A 19,458-nucleotide genomic window follows, 5' to 3' on the forward strand; every position below is an offset into this window, starting at 1 on the left:
AACATACTCAAAAATAATAAATGAAATAAATATATATTACCCAAAAATTGAGGATTACGTAGCAATTCAATAGGTGGCGGTTCTGCAGTAGAATAATTTCTAAATAATACACTAATATCAGCAGGATTTAAAGTGTTTCGTGATAACATAGATGCCAATGCCTGACATGCAGTAGGACTATTTGAAGCTCCATTAAGAGCCATTGTTATTGGTGTAACATCGTGGTGACTATATGTAAAAATACAAATGATAAAAAATTATCGCACGAAATTGGTCACAATATTTAAGTATTTTTCCTTACTTTTGCTGAGCACATTTCGTAATTTCTTGAGAAAGTCTCTTCATCATAAATCCACCCCGAGATTCTTGAGCAAGTATTTGTAACAACACTTGACTGTAGACGTACGTGTGTTGTCCGTGACATACCATTTTCTGTTAATAAAAAATTATTTAAGAATGTTACGATATTATCTATGTTCTGAATGAAATTTATAAAATAGACTTATGCATATCTTTAAAAGACTTTAACGTATATTTTTTGATATAACAAAACAAGTTTTATTCCAGAGTACTAGAGAAAATATGTAAATATATGTATATAAGAGACCCGTTGATCTTGAAAACGGATATGGAATTCTCATGAAAAGTTGTATGTATACACACGAAATTTCCACACTAAATTAGATGGGAGTCATTAGGTAGTATATCCAATTTGGGGACTCGTCCAATCAAATAGTTATATTACCATCATGAGTGACGGTGTGAAAGACGAATTGCCTGAAACTGTGAAGTTGACGAATCAAGTTCGCGAAAAGACGACGTGTGATTATTGTAAAGTGACGTGTTCAGACAAAGTAATTTCTGTTTTTTTTAGACGTTAATTTGAAAAAAAAAAGAAAATTTTAAACGAATCGCGACAGGGGAGCGTAAAATCAAAACTGAAACAAAGACATCCAAGATTTGGATACGGTATTCTCTCCGTAAGTGTTACTTCTGCAGGTCTTGATTGTAACATTTACGGAATAGGTACAATATTCTCTCCGTAAATATTAAAATGATCTCTACCGTAAATGTTAAAATTCTATCCCTAGTACTAGGGGGATCCCCCTCGAAATCAGTCAAGAATGAAACGATCAGTCGCCGAAACGATGAAAATCGAATATCGGTGAGATACATACTAATGCAAGCAAAGGAAAAGATTGTAACTTTCTTATTTCTTACTATTTTTTCATGAAACTTTTACTGTTCTATTTGTCTAGGTTTTCTGATTAAAATGGCACAAAACATGATATAATTACGTTAACTGTTGGGTAATGGGCTGGATTTTATTCTATATAGGTTTTTCGACTCGGGAATGGAGGACGAGAATTAACTGTTAACACTTTTTACACAGGAAACAGTCACAGTCACTTTATTTACGATTTCACAGTTTAAATTTTGAACTAAGAGTACAAAAGGTCACACATCGACCGGTAGACGAAAGTTCGATGGAACGCACGGAGATCTTGCCCTTGATCGGGTCGCTGCGCGCAAACGCGTCGGAAATCTTGGGCGGAACTCTGCGTTAGCTCCGAACGCGACGGAAATCTTGACGCGACGATATTAACGAAATTTCGTAGCGATCAAGGTCCGACCGCGGAAGCACGAGATACCGGTCGAAATAAAGGCTGAGAGTCTCGCCACGTGTTATGGCGACGGCAACGGTGATTTACGCGAATTAACGGCACAACACGGAAAATATCGCGGGCACGACGTTCCGTTAATTTTATCGATATTCGGTATCTCTAAATAATGGTAATAGCTCGGCGGATTATCACAATTTTGCGGAATTCGAATTGGAAAATAACTCGGGTGCGTGTGACTTCTCCAAGAGCCAGAACAACAAGAACGACGGGGCGATCTATCGGCATCGATCAGCGAAAACGGGGATGCGCGACAGACCCTAATCGATATAGAGCGCAGGTACGCAGGAGAACAAGGACCGCGAATAGTAACTACAATTACGCATGAAAAGGATCGGTAATGCGCGTTGCCTCGTTCGCGATGAGATTTGTGATTCGCGAATTCTTCTCGATATGGCCGTTAGCGCGATATTTAATGTTTCCACGGAGACTCTCAGCTATATGCGGACATTACGGAACATTAACAATTGCGTGTGTAACAAGTAATTAAAGTTTTTAATATAAAAGAGGACGGCGAATGGAAAAGAAAGAGAAGCAGAAAGTTGACGCGTTTGGCAAACATGAAAGACTCGTACGTCTTCTGTCTTTTAAATTCAAAAATCAAAATTCTTTATTTTTAGGGTTTCATCAATGAAGCTTCGATTATCGTACTCGTCTCGTTTTTCTGATTAAAATGGTACCAAACACGGTATAATTAAAATCATAATTACTTGTATAGCAAGCCTTTAGGAGAAATTCGCACCTCTACCGTAAATGTTACATCCCAAACTTTTATGACTTGTTACATAAGTAATTACGATCGTAATCCTATCGTGTTTGGTGTCATTTTAATCAGAAAAACGAGACAAATACGATGGTAAAAGTTCCATTGACGAAAAACAAAAAATAAAGAATTTTAATTTTTAAATTTAAAAAACAGAACACGCACGAGTCTTTCATGTTTGCCGAACGCTCGAAACTCTATCCCTCCTTGTCTTTTGTATCGCTGTCTCTTTCTACGTTCGGCACACAACAAAGAATGTAGGACCTATCATGAAGTTACTCTTATGCTACTTGCTTATAATGAAATGGTTACAGTAATACGCATAATAATAATAATAATAATAATAATAATAATAATAATAATAATGACGATGATAATAATAATAGTAATAATAATGATGATGATGATGATGATGATAATAATAATAATAATAATAATAATGATTATAATGACGTTAATAACGACGGGGGGAGTAGGATGTAACAGACCTCTACCGTAAATGTTACAATCGAGACCGGCAAAAGTAACATTTACGGAGTGAATACTGTACATATATATATATATATATATATATTTTTTTTTTTTTTTTTTCCTATGTGTGCCCGCCGATTACGCCTAACTGGGTGGACCGATCGGAACGCAACCTTTTGCATCTGGTAGGTTCTGACTCCCCATTGGTAGCATTATCAAAAAATTTTTCATTTTTTAATTGCAAAGTATTGTTATTGCAAAAAACCGGCAACTCTTGAAATAAACTTTTCTCGATTTTAGTGCGCTTTTAATAACTTATCACGAACATGATTCTGAACAATTTTGTTCATATACAAATTTCGCGGAAAACTTTAGTTTTCGAGATATTAGCGAAAAATTGTTGAAAAGTTTTGAAATCAACTTTGGGCGATTTTAATGTCCTTTTAATATGTTATCAGGGGCACGATTCTGAACAACTTCTTCCTTATCCGCAATTAAGGGGAAGCTTTAGTTTTCGAGTTATTAGCGAAAAACTATTGTTACTAATATATTGAATTCTATGTTAGAAATTTAGAGTTTAGGTAGATGCATTGGACGAGAGTAAGCCATGTGCGCTTCGTCAGAGAGCTGTCCCGGTCGCAAGGGAAAGTTTATGAGGCTAGTATACAATGTATAGTTTTAAGGGCCATGGTGACGTTGGTGTCCTCACAGCCAAGGTTTTGCCGAGAAGGCATTCTTGTGCAGTCTGTGATCGTGGCAACACATCACAGAAATAAACGAGACATCTAACAGTTAAATTGTATCTATTTTATTATTTCTTTCTAACCCGCTCGTACTTTCCTGATTTTCTTACATCTACATATGCCTCCGTGTCTCTGGTGGTGTATGAGTCAACATGCTGTTAAAACACGAGAAACACGAATCAAAAGGATGCGCTAAGGAATGAATGCACTGAGGTTTGAATAAGCGGTACGCAGTCTATTCCTGATGGAAAATGCAATTTATTAAAAACGTGTGGCCGTTCTGAACGTTTTAACAACTCTGCGGGCCTGTCCTGTCCCGCTAGCCCTGCAGCGTACGTCTCACAAGTAAACCTACCCAAGTGTCACTCTCCGATTTCCATGAAATTTGGATATGTTGTAGTACATGGAAAATTAGGGGACACGTATTTTTTTTTAGCTGCGGTAAAACATACTTAGGGTATGAAACAACCCCCTAAAGTGTGAGAGTAAAATGGAAAAATTGCGATATTTTCGAGATCAGTGAAGCAATTTTGATGATTTTTGGTATGAAAGTATCTTTCGATAGAAGACAAAAATTGGCCTAGGTATGTTGGAAGGGGAGTGAAAATTAGGGGGTGAAATACCCCAAAGCGACCAATTTCTTGCTATAAAAAAATCGGTTTTGATCTGATCGAAATAAAATCTATTAAAACTTCAAGAGGAAAGTTAATTAGAGAACACGTATTTTTTTTTTTTTTTTTTTACATAAATATTTGGGACGTAAGTAACTCCTAAATTACCGCGCTCGTTCGGCACTACACATGAAACACCTTGCAAAACTGTATCTCTTAACTGTTCGATCGTTTTAATATATCGGTTTTTTAGGTTACTGAATGGAAATCTGAAATCAAAATTCAATATAAAGGATCCTTTATGGCGGACGAAAACTCGAAAACCTACTTAAATAGACTGTATCTGTAACATGCGATTTTCAAAATATAATATAATTTCTGACATTCATTGTTAGGTGTGTAAGGTGAATCAAGCGTGTTAAGAACATATTGTATATTGTTTATAACAAAATGGTTTGAACAATATAGCTTAAAAATGAAATTTTTTAAAATCTGATGACAGCATTCATTGTATGCAAAAAATGTCTATGGAAACATCGATCACATATTTTATTAATTCCTTTGTTCAAATAATTTTGTTATAAACAATATACAATATGTTCTTAACACGCTTGATTCACCTTACATACCTAACAATGAATGTCAGAAATTGTATTATATTTAGAAAATCGCATGTCACAGATACAGTCTATTTAAGTAGGTTTTCGAGTTTTTGTCCGCCATAAAGGATCCTTTATATTGAATTTTGATTTCAGATTTCCATTCTGTAACCTAAAAAACCGATATATTAAAACGATCGAACAGTTAAGAGATACAGTTTTGCAAGGTGTTTCATGCGTAGTGCCGAACGAGAGCGGTAATTTAGGAGTTACTTACGTCCCAAATATTTATGTAAAAAAAAAAAAAATACGTGTTCCCTAATTAACGTTCCTCTTGAAGTTTTAATAGATTTTATTTCGATCAGATCAAAACCTATTTTTTTACAGCAAGAAATTGGTCGCTTTGGGGTATTTCACCCCCTAATTTTCACTCCCCTTCCAACATACCTAGGCCAATTTTTATCTTCTATCGAAAGATACTTTCATACCAAAAATCATCAAAATTGCTTCACTGATCTCGAAAGTATCGCAATTTTTCCATTTTATCCTCACACTTTGGGGGGTTGTTTCATACCCTAAATATGTTTTACCGCAGCTAAAAAAAAATACGTGTCCCCTAATTTTCCATGTACTACAACATATCCAAATTTCATGAAAATCGGAGAGTGACACTTGGGTAGGTTTACTTGTCAGTCCTACAGACGGGGGTGGGGGTGACAATTGACGCTGTCCATGCCCTGCCTGCAATCCTGCCGGTTTCGTCGCAGGAAAATTCCACCACGTCTTACAATGCAGTCGCCGATTTTCTACTGTTTCTACAAACACGTCTTGTCGGCCGATAAAAAGCGTGAAATAAAATAATTTTAAGAAAAAGAATACGCCGACTTGGAAATGCACTAAAAAGTATAAAATAATTTCTATTTCCTAATGAAGTAATTCCTATTTCATTGAATCATACAATTACGTAACAGATATGAATGAAACCTATTTACTCGTTAGGTATTGTAAGACGAGGTAGAAAAATGCTTGAAACGCTAACTGAGTTCGGTTTCAAAATACTATATATTTTAAATATATGCCGAATCTGTGGGCGAAATAGCGTCCTCGAGAGAAGGATGCCTTTCCAAGGTCTGTGGACGAACGCCTTTTCCAAAGGTCTCTAAACGAATGCCTTCTTCCCGTTCCGCGAGGTTTCCTAGTCCCCGCGAAACTTGAGGCCCTAGGGTTGTTTTATGGCCCGGACGTCAGGCCTCTACCCCGCGATGGTCGTCGTAGGACGGCCATGTGCCCGTCGTCCCTGCTTTGTTAGGGTGGGTCACTGGGATTTTCTAACAGTATTATATTAAATACATTTCAACCTTTTCGGAGGCGGCGCAAAATTAAAAGATTATTTTGAATATGTTATTTAATTTTCTCTAATTTTGTCTCTTCGGAGGAAGAGACAAGTATTCAAGGAAAAGTCCGTTCCCGAAGAGTGAGAATACAACGACACCGAGGTTCGAACCACGATGCTAGAATTGTGGTGAGAAAGGACATCTTTTTAAACTGTAAAGTTTAGAGACTGTGCTCGCAAACTGGTAGAGAAAAATAGAGGAGGGGGTAAGCCGCCCGCAATTCCTCAGGTCACATCCCCTGTAAATACTATATCAACATTGATGAGACACGAGATGCGTAAAGATAGTATACATATAAAGTAGTACAGATACATACTACAGTGTTCATTCCATATAAGCAAAAATGTCCTTTCCGATATAAGCAAAAATGTTATCCCCACCACTGGGGGGAAGACCCCTCGAGACGCCCGAGGTTCGCTCGCCGGGAAATGTAACGTGACCCGGGTTTAGTGTATCCGTGAGACAATACCAATGCAAATATAAAACTTTTTTATTTTTGACTTTTTCGTTATCAAACTTTTACCAATTAATTCTTGACATTTTTCCGATTAAAATGAGACCAAACACGGTATAATTTGGACTTTATTTACTGGTTTAATTGACGATAAAAGTTTCTAACGCAGAGGAGGATAGCGAGTCGAAAAGAAAGAGACACTGCGATCGTGGCAGTCGGCAAAGATCAAAAGTCTGTTCGATTGTTTGCAATACTTGAGCATTGCTAATTTTTTTATTTTTCATCCATTTTTTTATATAACTTTCTCCATCATATTCGTGACATTTTCCTGACTAAAACGAGACCAAACACGACGTAATTCGAGTTATATTTACTTGCTATATCTTATTGGAATAAAGTCATCGATGTACGCGTAACATTTGAAATTACAAGTAAATATGTCCCGAAGTATGTCGTGTTTGATCTTATTTTAATGAGAAAAATGTTACAAATATGATGGAAAAAATTTCAAAAAAAAAATCAAAAATAAAAGAATTTTATTTTTGCATTAGGACTGTCCTATCGATAGGTCACTGCTTGTTTACGTTCAGTCTCCTTCGCTCGAAATGTAGGAGCTGTACGATATCTACACCAGTTCGGACTCGAGAATGGTGCACATATCGAATATTTACTGTATATCAAAGACCATGCAGATTGCTTATGATCAAGAGAGACATTTTACAAAAACAAATAAAGGAATGGTTAGAAAATCATATTATTGAGCCTTGTGCATCCGAATATGCAAGTCCGGTAGTAATAGTGAAAAAGAAAGACGGATCTCCGTCTGTGTCGGTTACAGACAGTTAAATAAAATTGTAGAGAAAGATAGATTTCTACTCCCCTTAATCGAAGAATTGTTAGATCGTGTTGGGAAATTCCCAACGACACCCCCAATAAATCAGGGATAAGGGACACATGGCCGTTTTAACCCTGACCGCCCCTGCAACGAGGCCCAAGTTTCGCGGGGCTGGGACACCTCGCGGACCGAGAAGCGGTCATTCTGGAGAGAACGTCCGGAGCCGTCGCTTCTCCCCCCACATCAGTTCATAGAATATAGCATATTTTTCGTAATCGGACTTAGCCTTTGTCGTTTCATTTACTACCTCGTCTTACAAGTCAGAAGTGGGATTTAACTTCGTGTAAATCCGCTCGTGTTATCCAGTGTCAATTTTAGACGTTTTTACGCGGTTGTGCCTGTGAGTGGTGAGACGAGTTGTAGTGTATGTCGACAAAATGGGCCGTCCAAGTGGAAAATCGCGGAGGTCCTCTCGAGATTGTTCGCGGGGACGTTCGCGCGAGCGTGAACAATCAGAGGATCTCGTTCGCAGAAAATCGCGTGATGGTGTACGTTAACGTTCGCGAGACCGTTCGCGAAGCAGCTCACGAGGTGATTCGTGAAAACGTGTGAGGTGCGAACAGGAGGATCGTTCGCGAAAGCGAAGAAGCGATTCGTTAAAAAACGATAGTGATCGGTCAAGGGATAGAGACTGGGTTGAGTCTCGTGATCGGGAACGTGAGGAATCGCTGGGTCGAAGGGGCGATATTTCGCGAAGTCACAGGCGTGACGGGTCACGGGATCGTCGACGCCGTCGCTCACGGGACAGCTCGGTCAAAAATCACCGAGAATTGTCATACGTTGATACACGCGAGGAGCGAAAGCGGTCATGGGATCGCGAACGAAAATTGCCGCGTGATCGTTCACGCCGTCGGAATCGTTCGGTGGACAGTTCCAATTCGGAAGATTTGCGTGCGACGGTGAAGCGGTTGAAGCAAGAACTGCAAGCGGTGCGTTATCGGCCAGGGAATGAGGAGTTTGTTATACCCAAGTTTGACACTGCAAAGGACAATGCGGACGTGGAGCAGTGGATACGGCAGGTGGATCGTATAGCGAGGCGATACAGTTGGAGTGACAACAACACATTGTTGGTCGTTGCTCGCAGCCTAAAGGGTCATGCACGACGTGTATATGACGAGGAGCTGATAAACGATCATACCTGGAGGTCGTTAAAAACGATTTTGTTACGACTTTTCAAAAAGGCATTGTCGTTTGCGTGATTGCTATTGGAGGCAGCCACTTATACTGCCAGTCCCGGACAGCGCTTAGGAGATTATTGTTTCGAGAAATTGTCGAAATTACGTGCGCTTATATTAGACATCCCGGACGCCTATCTCGAGGATGCGGTAATCGGCGGTATCCAGAATGATAACATAGCTAGGACCATCCGGTCTAAACGTTATAAAGACGCGGATGAACTGTGTAGCGGCTAGCTATAAATTTGTAAATTTTGTAAATAGCTTGTTAACGTGCAAACGGCTAGCACGGTTTATGACAGGGACGACAGCGGAACTGTTTTTGAGGAAACCGTTTTAGAATTTTTAGTGAAAGCATGACCGTACTTAGAATTTTGCCAACGGTCTCAACAGTAAAACGCTTAAGTGTCATAAACCCTGGGTTTCCCCGTGGGCCTGCAACTAGAGGTCAAGCGACCATCAGCTGGCCGTGTAGCTGACCTAGGGCCCGGGGAAATTCCGCTGCGTTGCCACCTTTACCAGCAAACGCACTCCCGTCAAATCGTGCCCCCGCTTCAAGGAAGCGCGCTTCGGGCGTAAGAGGGAGGTCGTACGATTTGGCGGGATTTAGGTTCTCTAATTGGTTAACCCCACCTATTCGGGGGTTGGCCTAGCGTAAGGCATAGTTTTTAAAAACGAGTAACTCTGGCGCAGAAATGGATAATTAAAAAAACGTTCGCAAAGAAACTAGTTAAGAGTTCGCATCGTAATATACGCGTCTTTAATAAAACTAGCAGAAAAACGCAATCACTTGTGATTAATTTTAAAACACGCAACCCACTCCTAAAACTGTATGCGGCTTTGAACGAGATGGGGTCAATGCCGCAATCAACGAACATGCCACCAATACCGCGGACATTTCATCGCGGGGCTAGAGATAAGAAAGGAAACGTTCCGTCTACGTTGGCGCCAGAACCCGGACCTTCGAAGGCTATGGAACCGGTCCAGCGGTTTGTGATCGATTGTTTCAACTGCGGGGAAGTTGGAAATTCATCTGCACGGTGCAACAAAGAGCGGAGTCGTTGCACGTTGTGTAAGACGCCCGGTCATTTAGACAAATTTTGTCTATAAGAGTTAAACGGATTAATTCAGCGAGAGGTACTGAGAGTACATAAATTGTAGGTAATTGGTACAAGGCAACAGCAGCGGTTGCAGGTCACCGGTTACAGCTGTTCCTTGTGGATATCATCATCTTCAGCAGCATGAAAGAAGTCATCGCTGAAAAAAAGATGTTGTGTTACATCGTGTCGAGGCGATAGAGATCGGCTCCGGTCGATGCTGCTGGTGTGATGTTTGCAGAGGTGGCGTGGCCACTTGCAAGATCATATTGAAGCTGTCATGTCAGTGAGCAAGGTTGCTGCTGAATGATGGAAAGAGGTCCTAATTGTCAACGGTGAAATGTGTTCGCTGTTGTTTGGTTACCACCTCTTCGCCGAATTCTAGCAGTGGTGGTGCACAACTACACTGCGGTGCATAACTATAGCACCAGCTATTTTTTTACTTGTTCTGTAATTCAGAGTTAGAATGCAAAAAATGAATTGCAGGCGTTGAAATGGTACGAGTCGCAATAAATTTTACATTAAGTCTCATTGAAGTTGCTTTTCTATTAGAAACGATATAATCGAAAATGTGATTTTCGCGTGGTGCGTAACTATAGCACCACTGTTATTAAGTTAACTTTTCTCGATCTAGTTTAACAACGAATTCACACAAGCTAAATAATTACATTTTTTATTAAAATACAAAGTCAAATTTCACAAAACTCTTTGTTAAACAATGCCACGTGGTAAATATTTGACCGAAGAGGAGAAAGGTAGAATTTTGGCGTTTAACGAAGATAAAGCTAGTGTTCGGGATACTGCCCGCAGGCTAGGGCGATCACATAATGTCATTTTGAATGTTTTAAATGATCCCGTTAATTATGACAAGAATAAAAAAGGTGATCCCAAGAAAAAATTGAGTCCCCGTACCGAACGGGCAATTGTAAAAGCAGCCAGTAACAGCCTGAAAAGCTGTAACCAAATTAAAAGTGAACTTAACTTAAATATTTCACGCTGGACAGTACGTCAAGTTTTGAAAAATAATCCTAATATCGTGAGGCAGAAATTAAAATCGGCACAAAAACTTCTACCACGACGTACTGTTGCGAGGCTTGAATTCGTTCGAGCGAACATGCACCGAGATTGGAAAAGCGTAAGTTAACTTTAGATGTCAAAATCTTTTTACACCAATTTACTTCAACTTCTATCATTGATAATCAGGTTATATTTTTGGATGAAAAAAAATTTAATCTTGATGGTCCAGACGGCTACAATTTGTATTGGTGAGATCTCCGAAAAGAACCGCAATACTTTTCGAAAAAAAATTTTGGCGGAGGAAGTATTATGGTTTGGGGTGCCTTTTGCATTGATGGCATGTTGCAACTGGCTTTTCCATAAAAAAAAAGGATAGTGATGAGTACATCACAATTTTGGGCAACAACTTGCTACCTTTCATAAATGAAAATGATACAAATTGGACATTCCAACAAGACAACGCGGCTGTACACACCAGCCGGAAAGCTGTAACATGGTTGGAAAAAAACAAAATTAATACAATTAAATGGCCAACATGTTTTCCAGACTAAAATCCAATGGAAAATATTTGGGCCATTATTGTCCGAAAAGTTTATGCCGAAAGTCGGCAATATGAAAATATTGTAGAACTAAAAAACGCAATACTAAGGGCATGTAGTGAAATTGGGCAACAAATTTTTCAGAAACACATCGAGAGCATGCCAAATAGACTTTTCGAACTTATTACAAAGCAAGGGGGCCCTACAAGTTATTAAAATCACATTTATGTACATATATTTGACATTCATTCGTGTGGTGTTATTGTTATGCAACGATGAAAAATCAATTTTCATATTATATTTTCTTATACAATAAACTAATATTAACAAATTTTCATTAAAGTTCATTGTTTAATATACACTTCGATTTTATATGGATGATTTTTATGTATTGTTATTCCAAAGTCAAAATATACTAAAAATGTAGATGATGCTATAGTTATGCACCGCAGTGTATTACTGGAGACCGATGAGCATATCATGGTGATAGTTCTTATTGCCTGATTTGCGAAGCCGACATGTCAGTGAGCAGGGTTGCTACTGAATGTTGAGAAAAAGGTACTGATTGTCAACGGTGTAAAGTGTTCGCCATTGTTCGATAACGTCCTTTTAGCCGGAGGCCAGTAGTGGTGGTGCACCATTACTGGATTATGATGAGCGGTCACGGCAATAGTTCTTATTGCGTGATTCGCGAAAGTGTCATGACAGAGAGCAGATGCTGCAGACTGTCATGACGAAGACATCTGATTCATCAAGCAACAAAAGGCAGCGGAATACCAGAATTATCAGCAAGGAGTTGCAATTTAGCAACTCTGACGAGAACCAGGGATCAAACGATTAACGGCAAAAGCAAAAGCCATGACGAGAAAAGGGAAGTATTTACGGCTACTACTCTTTGTCCGTTTTAGACCGGACAATTTATTCGGAGTCCAGATGGACGTTTTATTTAGCATAATAGTTCTCGCGATGGACGAAGAAGAATGCAGATGCAATTAAAATTAGTTTAGTATAGACTGCAAGCGAATATGGTTTAAATCTAAATTTAAAAGAATGTAAATGGATTCACACGCGTATCGAATTCTTCGGTCATCATATTGCAAATGAGAAAAATCCGTTGAAGAAAAGGTGAAAGCCATTGTTCATTTTTCATAACCAAAAAGCATAAAAGAGCTACAGAGCTTTTTGTGCTTACCAGGATATTTTCCCCATTATTCAATCGTCGCGATGCCTTAGACTAACATGTTGAGAAAAGACAAACCTTTCAAAGGGTATAGCCGGATAAAGTAGTCAAATGTGCCCTTGAGTCGAATCAGAAACCCAATTCGTCAGTCGGTAGCATATCCAAAAATAACATCTCACACCAAGTTTCAACCCCTTATCTCATCCGTGAGGGTAGTAAAAGGGAAAAAACGAAATTCCGGTTTTTGGCCCTTTTTGCCTATTTAATTTCGTACAAAAATTCTGAAAAAATTCTAAAACATTGAGGTCCAAATAGCGCATATTATAGAATTTTTTCAGATTTTTTGATCGCAAATTATAGTCGTGAAAAATCAAAAAGCGAAAAAAAAATCCAAAAAAATGCGATTTTTTAGTGAAGATGTCGGCGCACTACTTTTATATTAATGTGGTAGTTAGATATTAGTACAACTATTATTCTCTAATTTTTTCAGATTTTTCGGTGAGGTACGCGTAGTTAAAAACATCAAAAACCGAATTTTTCACGCGAAAAACAAACTGCTTTGAATTTTTACATCATTTTCCCATAAAAGATGCATTAAGTAAATTTAAGAGGATTCACGTGCACACAATTGATTTATGGATTACAATAATGAGATTAACTTAATTAATTAGTTTTATAGTACGTTATTTGATACAGAAATTAAATTGATTCTTGAGATTCTAAAACATAGGCCACATAAATACGAGGTGCGATCATTCAATTCCGGGATTGTGTCTGCTATGACCAAACGGATCACACGATTGACTTGCGCTCGCAGGACATATAGGGGAAGGTTGGTTAAGTAGTACCACCACGTAAGTTGTACCTAGGTCTTTTCTGGTAGGGTGTCCCATAAGTTTCTTTCTCTTCGCGCTATAAGTGGTTTCGTCTGGTTCTGCTTGTGTAAACATGCAGGTTCATCTATTAGACGTGTATGTCATTGTTTTCAGTGATCCCAGAGCTCTTTTTCAGTACGTTTGGTTTGCGCTACAGTACCTTTTAAAACCTTCAATCACGTTTTTAAACATGGGCAGCGAAAGGCGATATTTACGGCATGTCATCCTGCATTGTTTTAAAAAAGGTGATAGTGTAAAAAATACTGTTAACGAGATTTATACTGTATACGGGGATGGTGCTATTACTGTTACAACCGTTCGCAATTGGTTTAAGCGATTTAAAGAAGGAAATTTTAATCTCGAAGATGAGAACCGCAGCGGTCGCACAAAAACGACAGATATCGACTTTATCAAGATCATGCTTGATGAAAATCTCCGATATAGTGTACGGGAGATAATGAATGTCACTAGAATTCCCAAAACAACTGTGCATAATCACCTAACCAGGATGGATTATGTTAATAGCTGCGAAATTTGGATTCCGCGCTTACTGACCGAGACCACATATTGCATTACCGGTAAGAGAAAAGGCCTTACAATTTGATTGGGATGTTTTACCGCATCCCGCATATTCTCCAGATATCGCGCCATCAGACTACTACCTACTTTTGTCGTTAAAAAATTCTTTTCGCGATAAGCGCTTTAAACCCATCAGCGAAATAAAAGTACACCCCGAGAATTATTTCTCGTTCAAAACACAACAAATTTGGAAAAAGGGCAAGATGAGGCTTCTTGAGAGATGGAATAAAATAATTTTCAGAAAAAAAATACACCGACTTCGAAATGCACTAAAAAGTATAAAATAATTTCTATTTCCTAATGAAGTAATTTCTATTTCTTTGAATCATACAATTACGTCACAGATATGAATTAAACCTATTTACTCGTTAGGTAGTATATTAAATACATTTCAACCTTTTCGAAGGCGGCGCAAAAATAAAAGATTTTCTTGAACATGTCAACCTTTGGACAGCCGAACATAGGCAATGCTTGTATAGCTATTTCTTTTTCTATACATATAACTCGACAGCACGCCGCGAAGTAGGTGTTAATGCGTATAGAATGTAACTATGGTCTATCTAGCCCTTTGCGAACGGGACGGTTCGAAGTGAACCGTACCGTGGGGCCGAACTCCTGCCGCGATGGTCATTAAAAATTGCCAGCGCATATTTCTGCTTAATCGCGGTTTTCGTTCATAGCATTCCAAGTCAAATTCTGGACATATTGTATGTACATGCACAGATTTACGTGCATGCACACATGTACGCGTTTCTCGGCTCTATCAGTTGTTTTCGCGGAACGCATATATGAGTTCTTCGGCCAATTTGATGATTTACGCAGAACGCATATATGCGGCGGTAGTCCGCAAAGGGATAGATTCATAGAGTATGCGACGGAAAGACTCGATCGCCGCATATGCTATAAAGATAGAGCCCATCTGCCGCAAATTTGGTAATTCCCGCGTCGTGGGCTCCGTTTATAGGTTCTTAGATCCCTGGCTTCCACATGCGAACGAAGTCGATTCAATTTCATTTATATCAGAAACGTTGTGAAATGAAGATGCAGTCGTTACATTTACGTATATTACCAGATATATCTATAATGGTTCGTATTCTTTCTCAGGATTTATTAATTTCCAATACGCCATACCACAATCAACTGGTTATTGACAGCAACGTTTACGGAGGTATTTTTAATTTTGCGCCGCCTCCGAAAAGGTAGAAATGTATTTAATATACTACCTAACACGTAAATAGGTTTCATTCATATCTGTGACGTAATTGTATAATTGAATGAAATAGAAATTATTTTATACTTTTTAGTGCATTTCGAAGTCGGTGTATTTTTTTTCCGAAAATTATTTTATTTCACGCTTTTTAGTGGAATGGGGAGAATTGTATAGGATACTGTGAGACAGTTCTTCCGGGCTTTTTTTTGTCTGCGTAAATGACATGAGCATAATTAAGTAAAAGACAACATGGATATTCGTTTTTCAATTTTTTTTGCAACAATAATCCTTTGCAACTAAAAAATGAAAAAATTGTTGGTAATGGTACCAATGGGGAGGCAGACTCTACAAGATGCGAAAGGCTTTGTTCCGATCGGACCACCCACCTAGGAAAAAACCGGCGAACATGCATAGAAAAAAAAATAAGGGACTCTCTTTCAGGGACAAGTACAAACTAATTACGTCATGATTGAGGGTGCTTCATCCATTTGTTCTTTGTTAACTTTCTTTACAAAAATTTACTGCGCATGTGTATCTCTTACGGTTTAGGACTGCGCAAGGGTTAAAGTATCCGTAAAATAATAGCAGATCCTGCGCAACAAATTTTCTAACAAATCAAATTGATGCATTTTTAGAACGATACGGAGACTGTACCAAGCAATGGAAATAATACACCAACGTCAACATAAACTCATCTTGCTGTATAAGTCGCGTGTCAGAGCAGTAAAGCTTAGTTAGTGTTTTGGTACAGTGCATTGTAATTGCCCTTTCTTGTCTTTCCCGTGCATAGCACGGGGCGTTCCACTAATATTAATAACAATAGTTTTTTCGCTAATATCACGGAAACTAGAGTTTTCCGTCAATTATGCATAAGGAAAAACTCGTTCAAAATCATGCCACTAATAACGTATTAGAAGGACATTAAAATCGTTCGAAGTTGGTTTCAAAAGTTAACAACAATTTTCGCTAATATCTCGAAAACAAAAGCTTTCCGTTAATTATGCAAGAGGAAAAAGTTGTCCAGAACTACGCTGTAACCGTGCTGGTTACATAATATAAGAACACCTTATATATCAGTTCATGTATTGCCGCGGTATGGGGTATCCCTACTCCGCGCATACGTCGTGATCATTATTTCATGGGGTTACCGGTAGAGTATTTACCCCACTTTCACTAATTATGCGTGCGCATCGATCCCCACTCGATAGCGATCGAAGGAGGTCGATGCGAGGATCAAATTCGTCACTCTACGTCTGAAAGCGAATCGAGTCGGTTCAAGAAAAATCTATTCTGCGAAACACGGTACGCGATTGCGAGGTCAAACCGACCTGATAGATTCGTCAAGCCGACAATTTGTCTGCGTAAATACTGCGTCTGGGGTGCCGGTAATTCGGGGGGATCCTAGTAACGAGGCATAACAACCAAAAAAAAAGTAATCAACTAAATGAAAATATGCCTCGTTACATAATATAATAGATTCAAAGTATTTTTAAATAATTGTTATAAATTTCTGTAAAAATGGTAGAAGTGATAGTGATAGTAATATCTATATGTATTATTATATGTATTAAATACTATTGTATATGTATACTATTGAATACAGATGTTTTGTACCCTGTGGATATAGAAATGCATAACAATTAATCAAAAATACTTTGCGCAAGCGTTACGTACGTATAATTAAAATGTGAGGACCTGTAGGAGGCAATCTTATATACATATGTATGTGTATGTTACCGTGATAGACCGAAATCTGGAGAATATCGACTTTCACCGATAAATGTCAGCATTCACATAGTCGCTTGGTGTATGTCCGAAATATTTGCCGAATACCCTTATTTCTGACTTACACCGGTAAATGTCGACATTCATCATGCACTAATGGTGAATGTTGAACATGTCGGAGATTTATATTTTCGATTAAGTTCAAGAAACCATATACCCGGGATATACTCGCCGAATAATCTTTTTTTTATATCGCCGGGGAATTTTTATATCGCCGAAATATCCTCCGGTATTTGCCTACGCTTGGCGACAAGCTGGTCTGCCTTCTAAAGGATATTCGGCGAGTATATGCCGGGGTAAATGACTATGGCAGACGTGTGAGGAGACCCGGTGAGTGTGGATGCTTGGTCTGCGTTCCACCGCAGCCGAACCTGCCAAGCGGGCCAAAGCGTCGAAGACGTGCAATATAAACTTTCAATTAGGTTAGGTTAGGTTAGGTTTTTTACGGTTAGATTCACCTAACGTATCGAAAAAAAAAAGGGATGGAAATGATAAATTCGCTGAGATATGTGGAAAAATCACTTTTTGGACCGTTTCAGTTTTTGGCTTCTAGGGGGCAGAGGGGTGGGAGTTAAGGGGTGGGATGACCACCGTTGAAATCGCCAAGTCAAGGGCTTTCTTTTGATATATAAATCAGTTGAATCGGAGGGTACCCCATTTTCTTGAACCCAACCATATTTTATTCTCCGTAAATCAGTCGCTATAAAACGTCATCAGGGTGACGTAACTTTTGCGCCTCTCCTTCTGAGAGGAGAGACCAAGAATTTAAAACACATAGTACATACTAAGCATACGTGTTCTTCCTCCGTGGCCTATTCTGGCGTGAGTTTCATATAGTATACTGAACAATTCTTCATTGGTAACATAATACCGTATATTCGTTTCCCCTGATTTTAATGGCACAATTAATTTCCTTTCATCATTCATTTTTAAAACGTTAAAACTTTTTAATCGTCTGTAATCCAAAGGTGTGCTGCACTTAGTTTTAGCACAAACCACTTCAGAAAGTATTTTAGAGTACTTTTCTTGGGAAAAATAAAAACAATTGTCTTCTCGTTTACCCGCAATGAATGCATTTAACTTTTCAAGAAAAAGATCACGATTTACTGCAGTATCCATTCAGTATAAATTACGGTATTGAAAAAAAAAATTAAGGGGTAACGCCACTAGAATTTTGAAAAAATCGATTTTTTTTTTTTTTGCTTAAATGATGCTTTATTATGTGTAGAATATGAGAAAAAAGTTTTAAGTGTGGGACAGGTCGGAAACGCGAATTTTTTTAAGTGGACAGCAACCACTCTGTGGTAGGCTCAGCGTAACTTGCGGATACGCGCGCAATAATCAACGTTGAGAACGGTACCTGGGTAAAGGCAAAAGGCCTGATTCAGTTAGGTTAATAAACAATGACCCCCAATTTGAAAAAATAGACAAAGTGTCTTGATGGAAAAGGAAATTTGGCGGGAAAACTCATTAATGAGTTGAGTAGTTATTATGGTTTAGCCATCCGTCGACACCATGAATCCAGTGGCAAAAATGTACTTGACATATCCGCAAATATCGTTATTTACATATTGCACGATGGACTATCCACTATAATAGAACTAACGAAAGCCTTGGATATGTCTGTCGGAGAAAATTGTTACAATTTTTGCCAACAAGCCGACGCCCGATGCATAGTTTACAGAACGATCTTTGAATGAAGCTTCAAAAATGTCGAGATTGAATCTTAGATCCAATAAGAAGGAAAAGAACGTGGAGTATGTTAATATAGAAGTCCAAATATATGGTGCAAGCATCGCTGTTTAAGTTATATAACAAATTTCTTATGATGAATGGCAATCAAAACTTTAAACGCGTTTTTCTCGAAATCACTTTATTTGAACTGCCCGGACAAATAACTCGAAAAGTTTTTAACTAATCGATTTGAAATTTCGTGGAGAAGTGCAAAATTGTATAACGCAGTGAACATCGTACGGATTTTTTGATTAATTAACTACTTAACTTTTTATTAACAATTTAATGCTGAATTTTCTGCCGTTTTTCGAAACTTTTTGTTCACATCTACACTAAATTAACAATTATTAATATTTTTTAATTTCCGTACGATGTTCCATAGATTTTGGTATATAATATGAGAAATTTTTGGATTTTTTGATTTAGGACCATGCGTTAATGGAAAAACAGTCCGGCCATGAAGCCCTTTCAAAAAATGGTGTTGTTGCTTGCCAGCACCTACAGCCGCCATTTTTAATCCAAATTGTTTCTAAAAATTTACAAACCATCTTCAAAACATATATAATAAGGCTTTTTTTATTCTGACCTTATAACTTGTACGATTATTACTTTAAAAATTCCCGAAAATCACCTTTTTTTCTGACTTCTAGAGTGG

The 19,458-nt window shown here is 38.3% G+C and overlaps 1 protein-coding gene across 4 annotated transcripts in view; it reads right to left on the reverse strand.

The window, feature by feature from the left end:
* TH1 (negative elongation factor complex member TH1) overlaps positions 1-19,458 on the reverse strand; it is a 75,248-nt gene that overhangs the window by 12,752 nt on the left and 43,038 nt on the right. For all 4 annotated transcript variants that reach the window (XM_076532668.1, XM_076532667.1, XM_076532666.1 and 1 more), the window contains 2 exons: positions 302-432; positions 41-228 (listed from right to left, as the gene is read on the reverse strand). In XM_076532668.1, the coding sequence (XP_076388783.1) occupies positions 41-228; positions 302-432 (319 nt within the window). The remainder of the gene's footprint in view (positions 1-40; positions 229-301; positions 433-19,458) is intronic.

This window comes from Megachile rotundata, chromosome 6 (assembly GCF_050947335.1).
Source record: "Megachile rotundata isolate GNS110a chromosome 6, iyMegRotu1, whole genome shotgun sequence".
Lineage (NCBI taxonomy): Eukaryota > Metazoa > Arthropoda > Insecta > Hymenoptera > Megachilidae > Megachile > Megachile rotundata.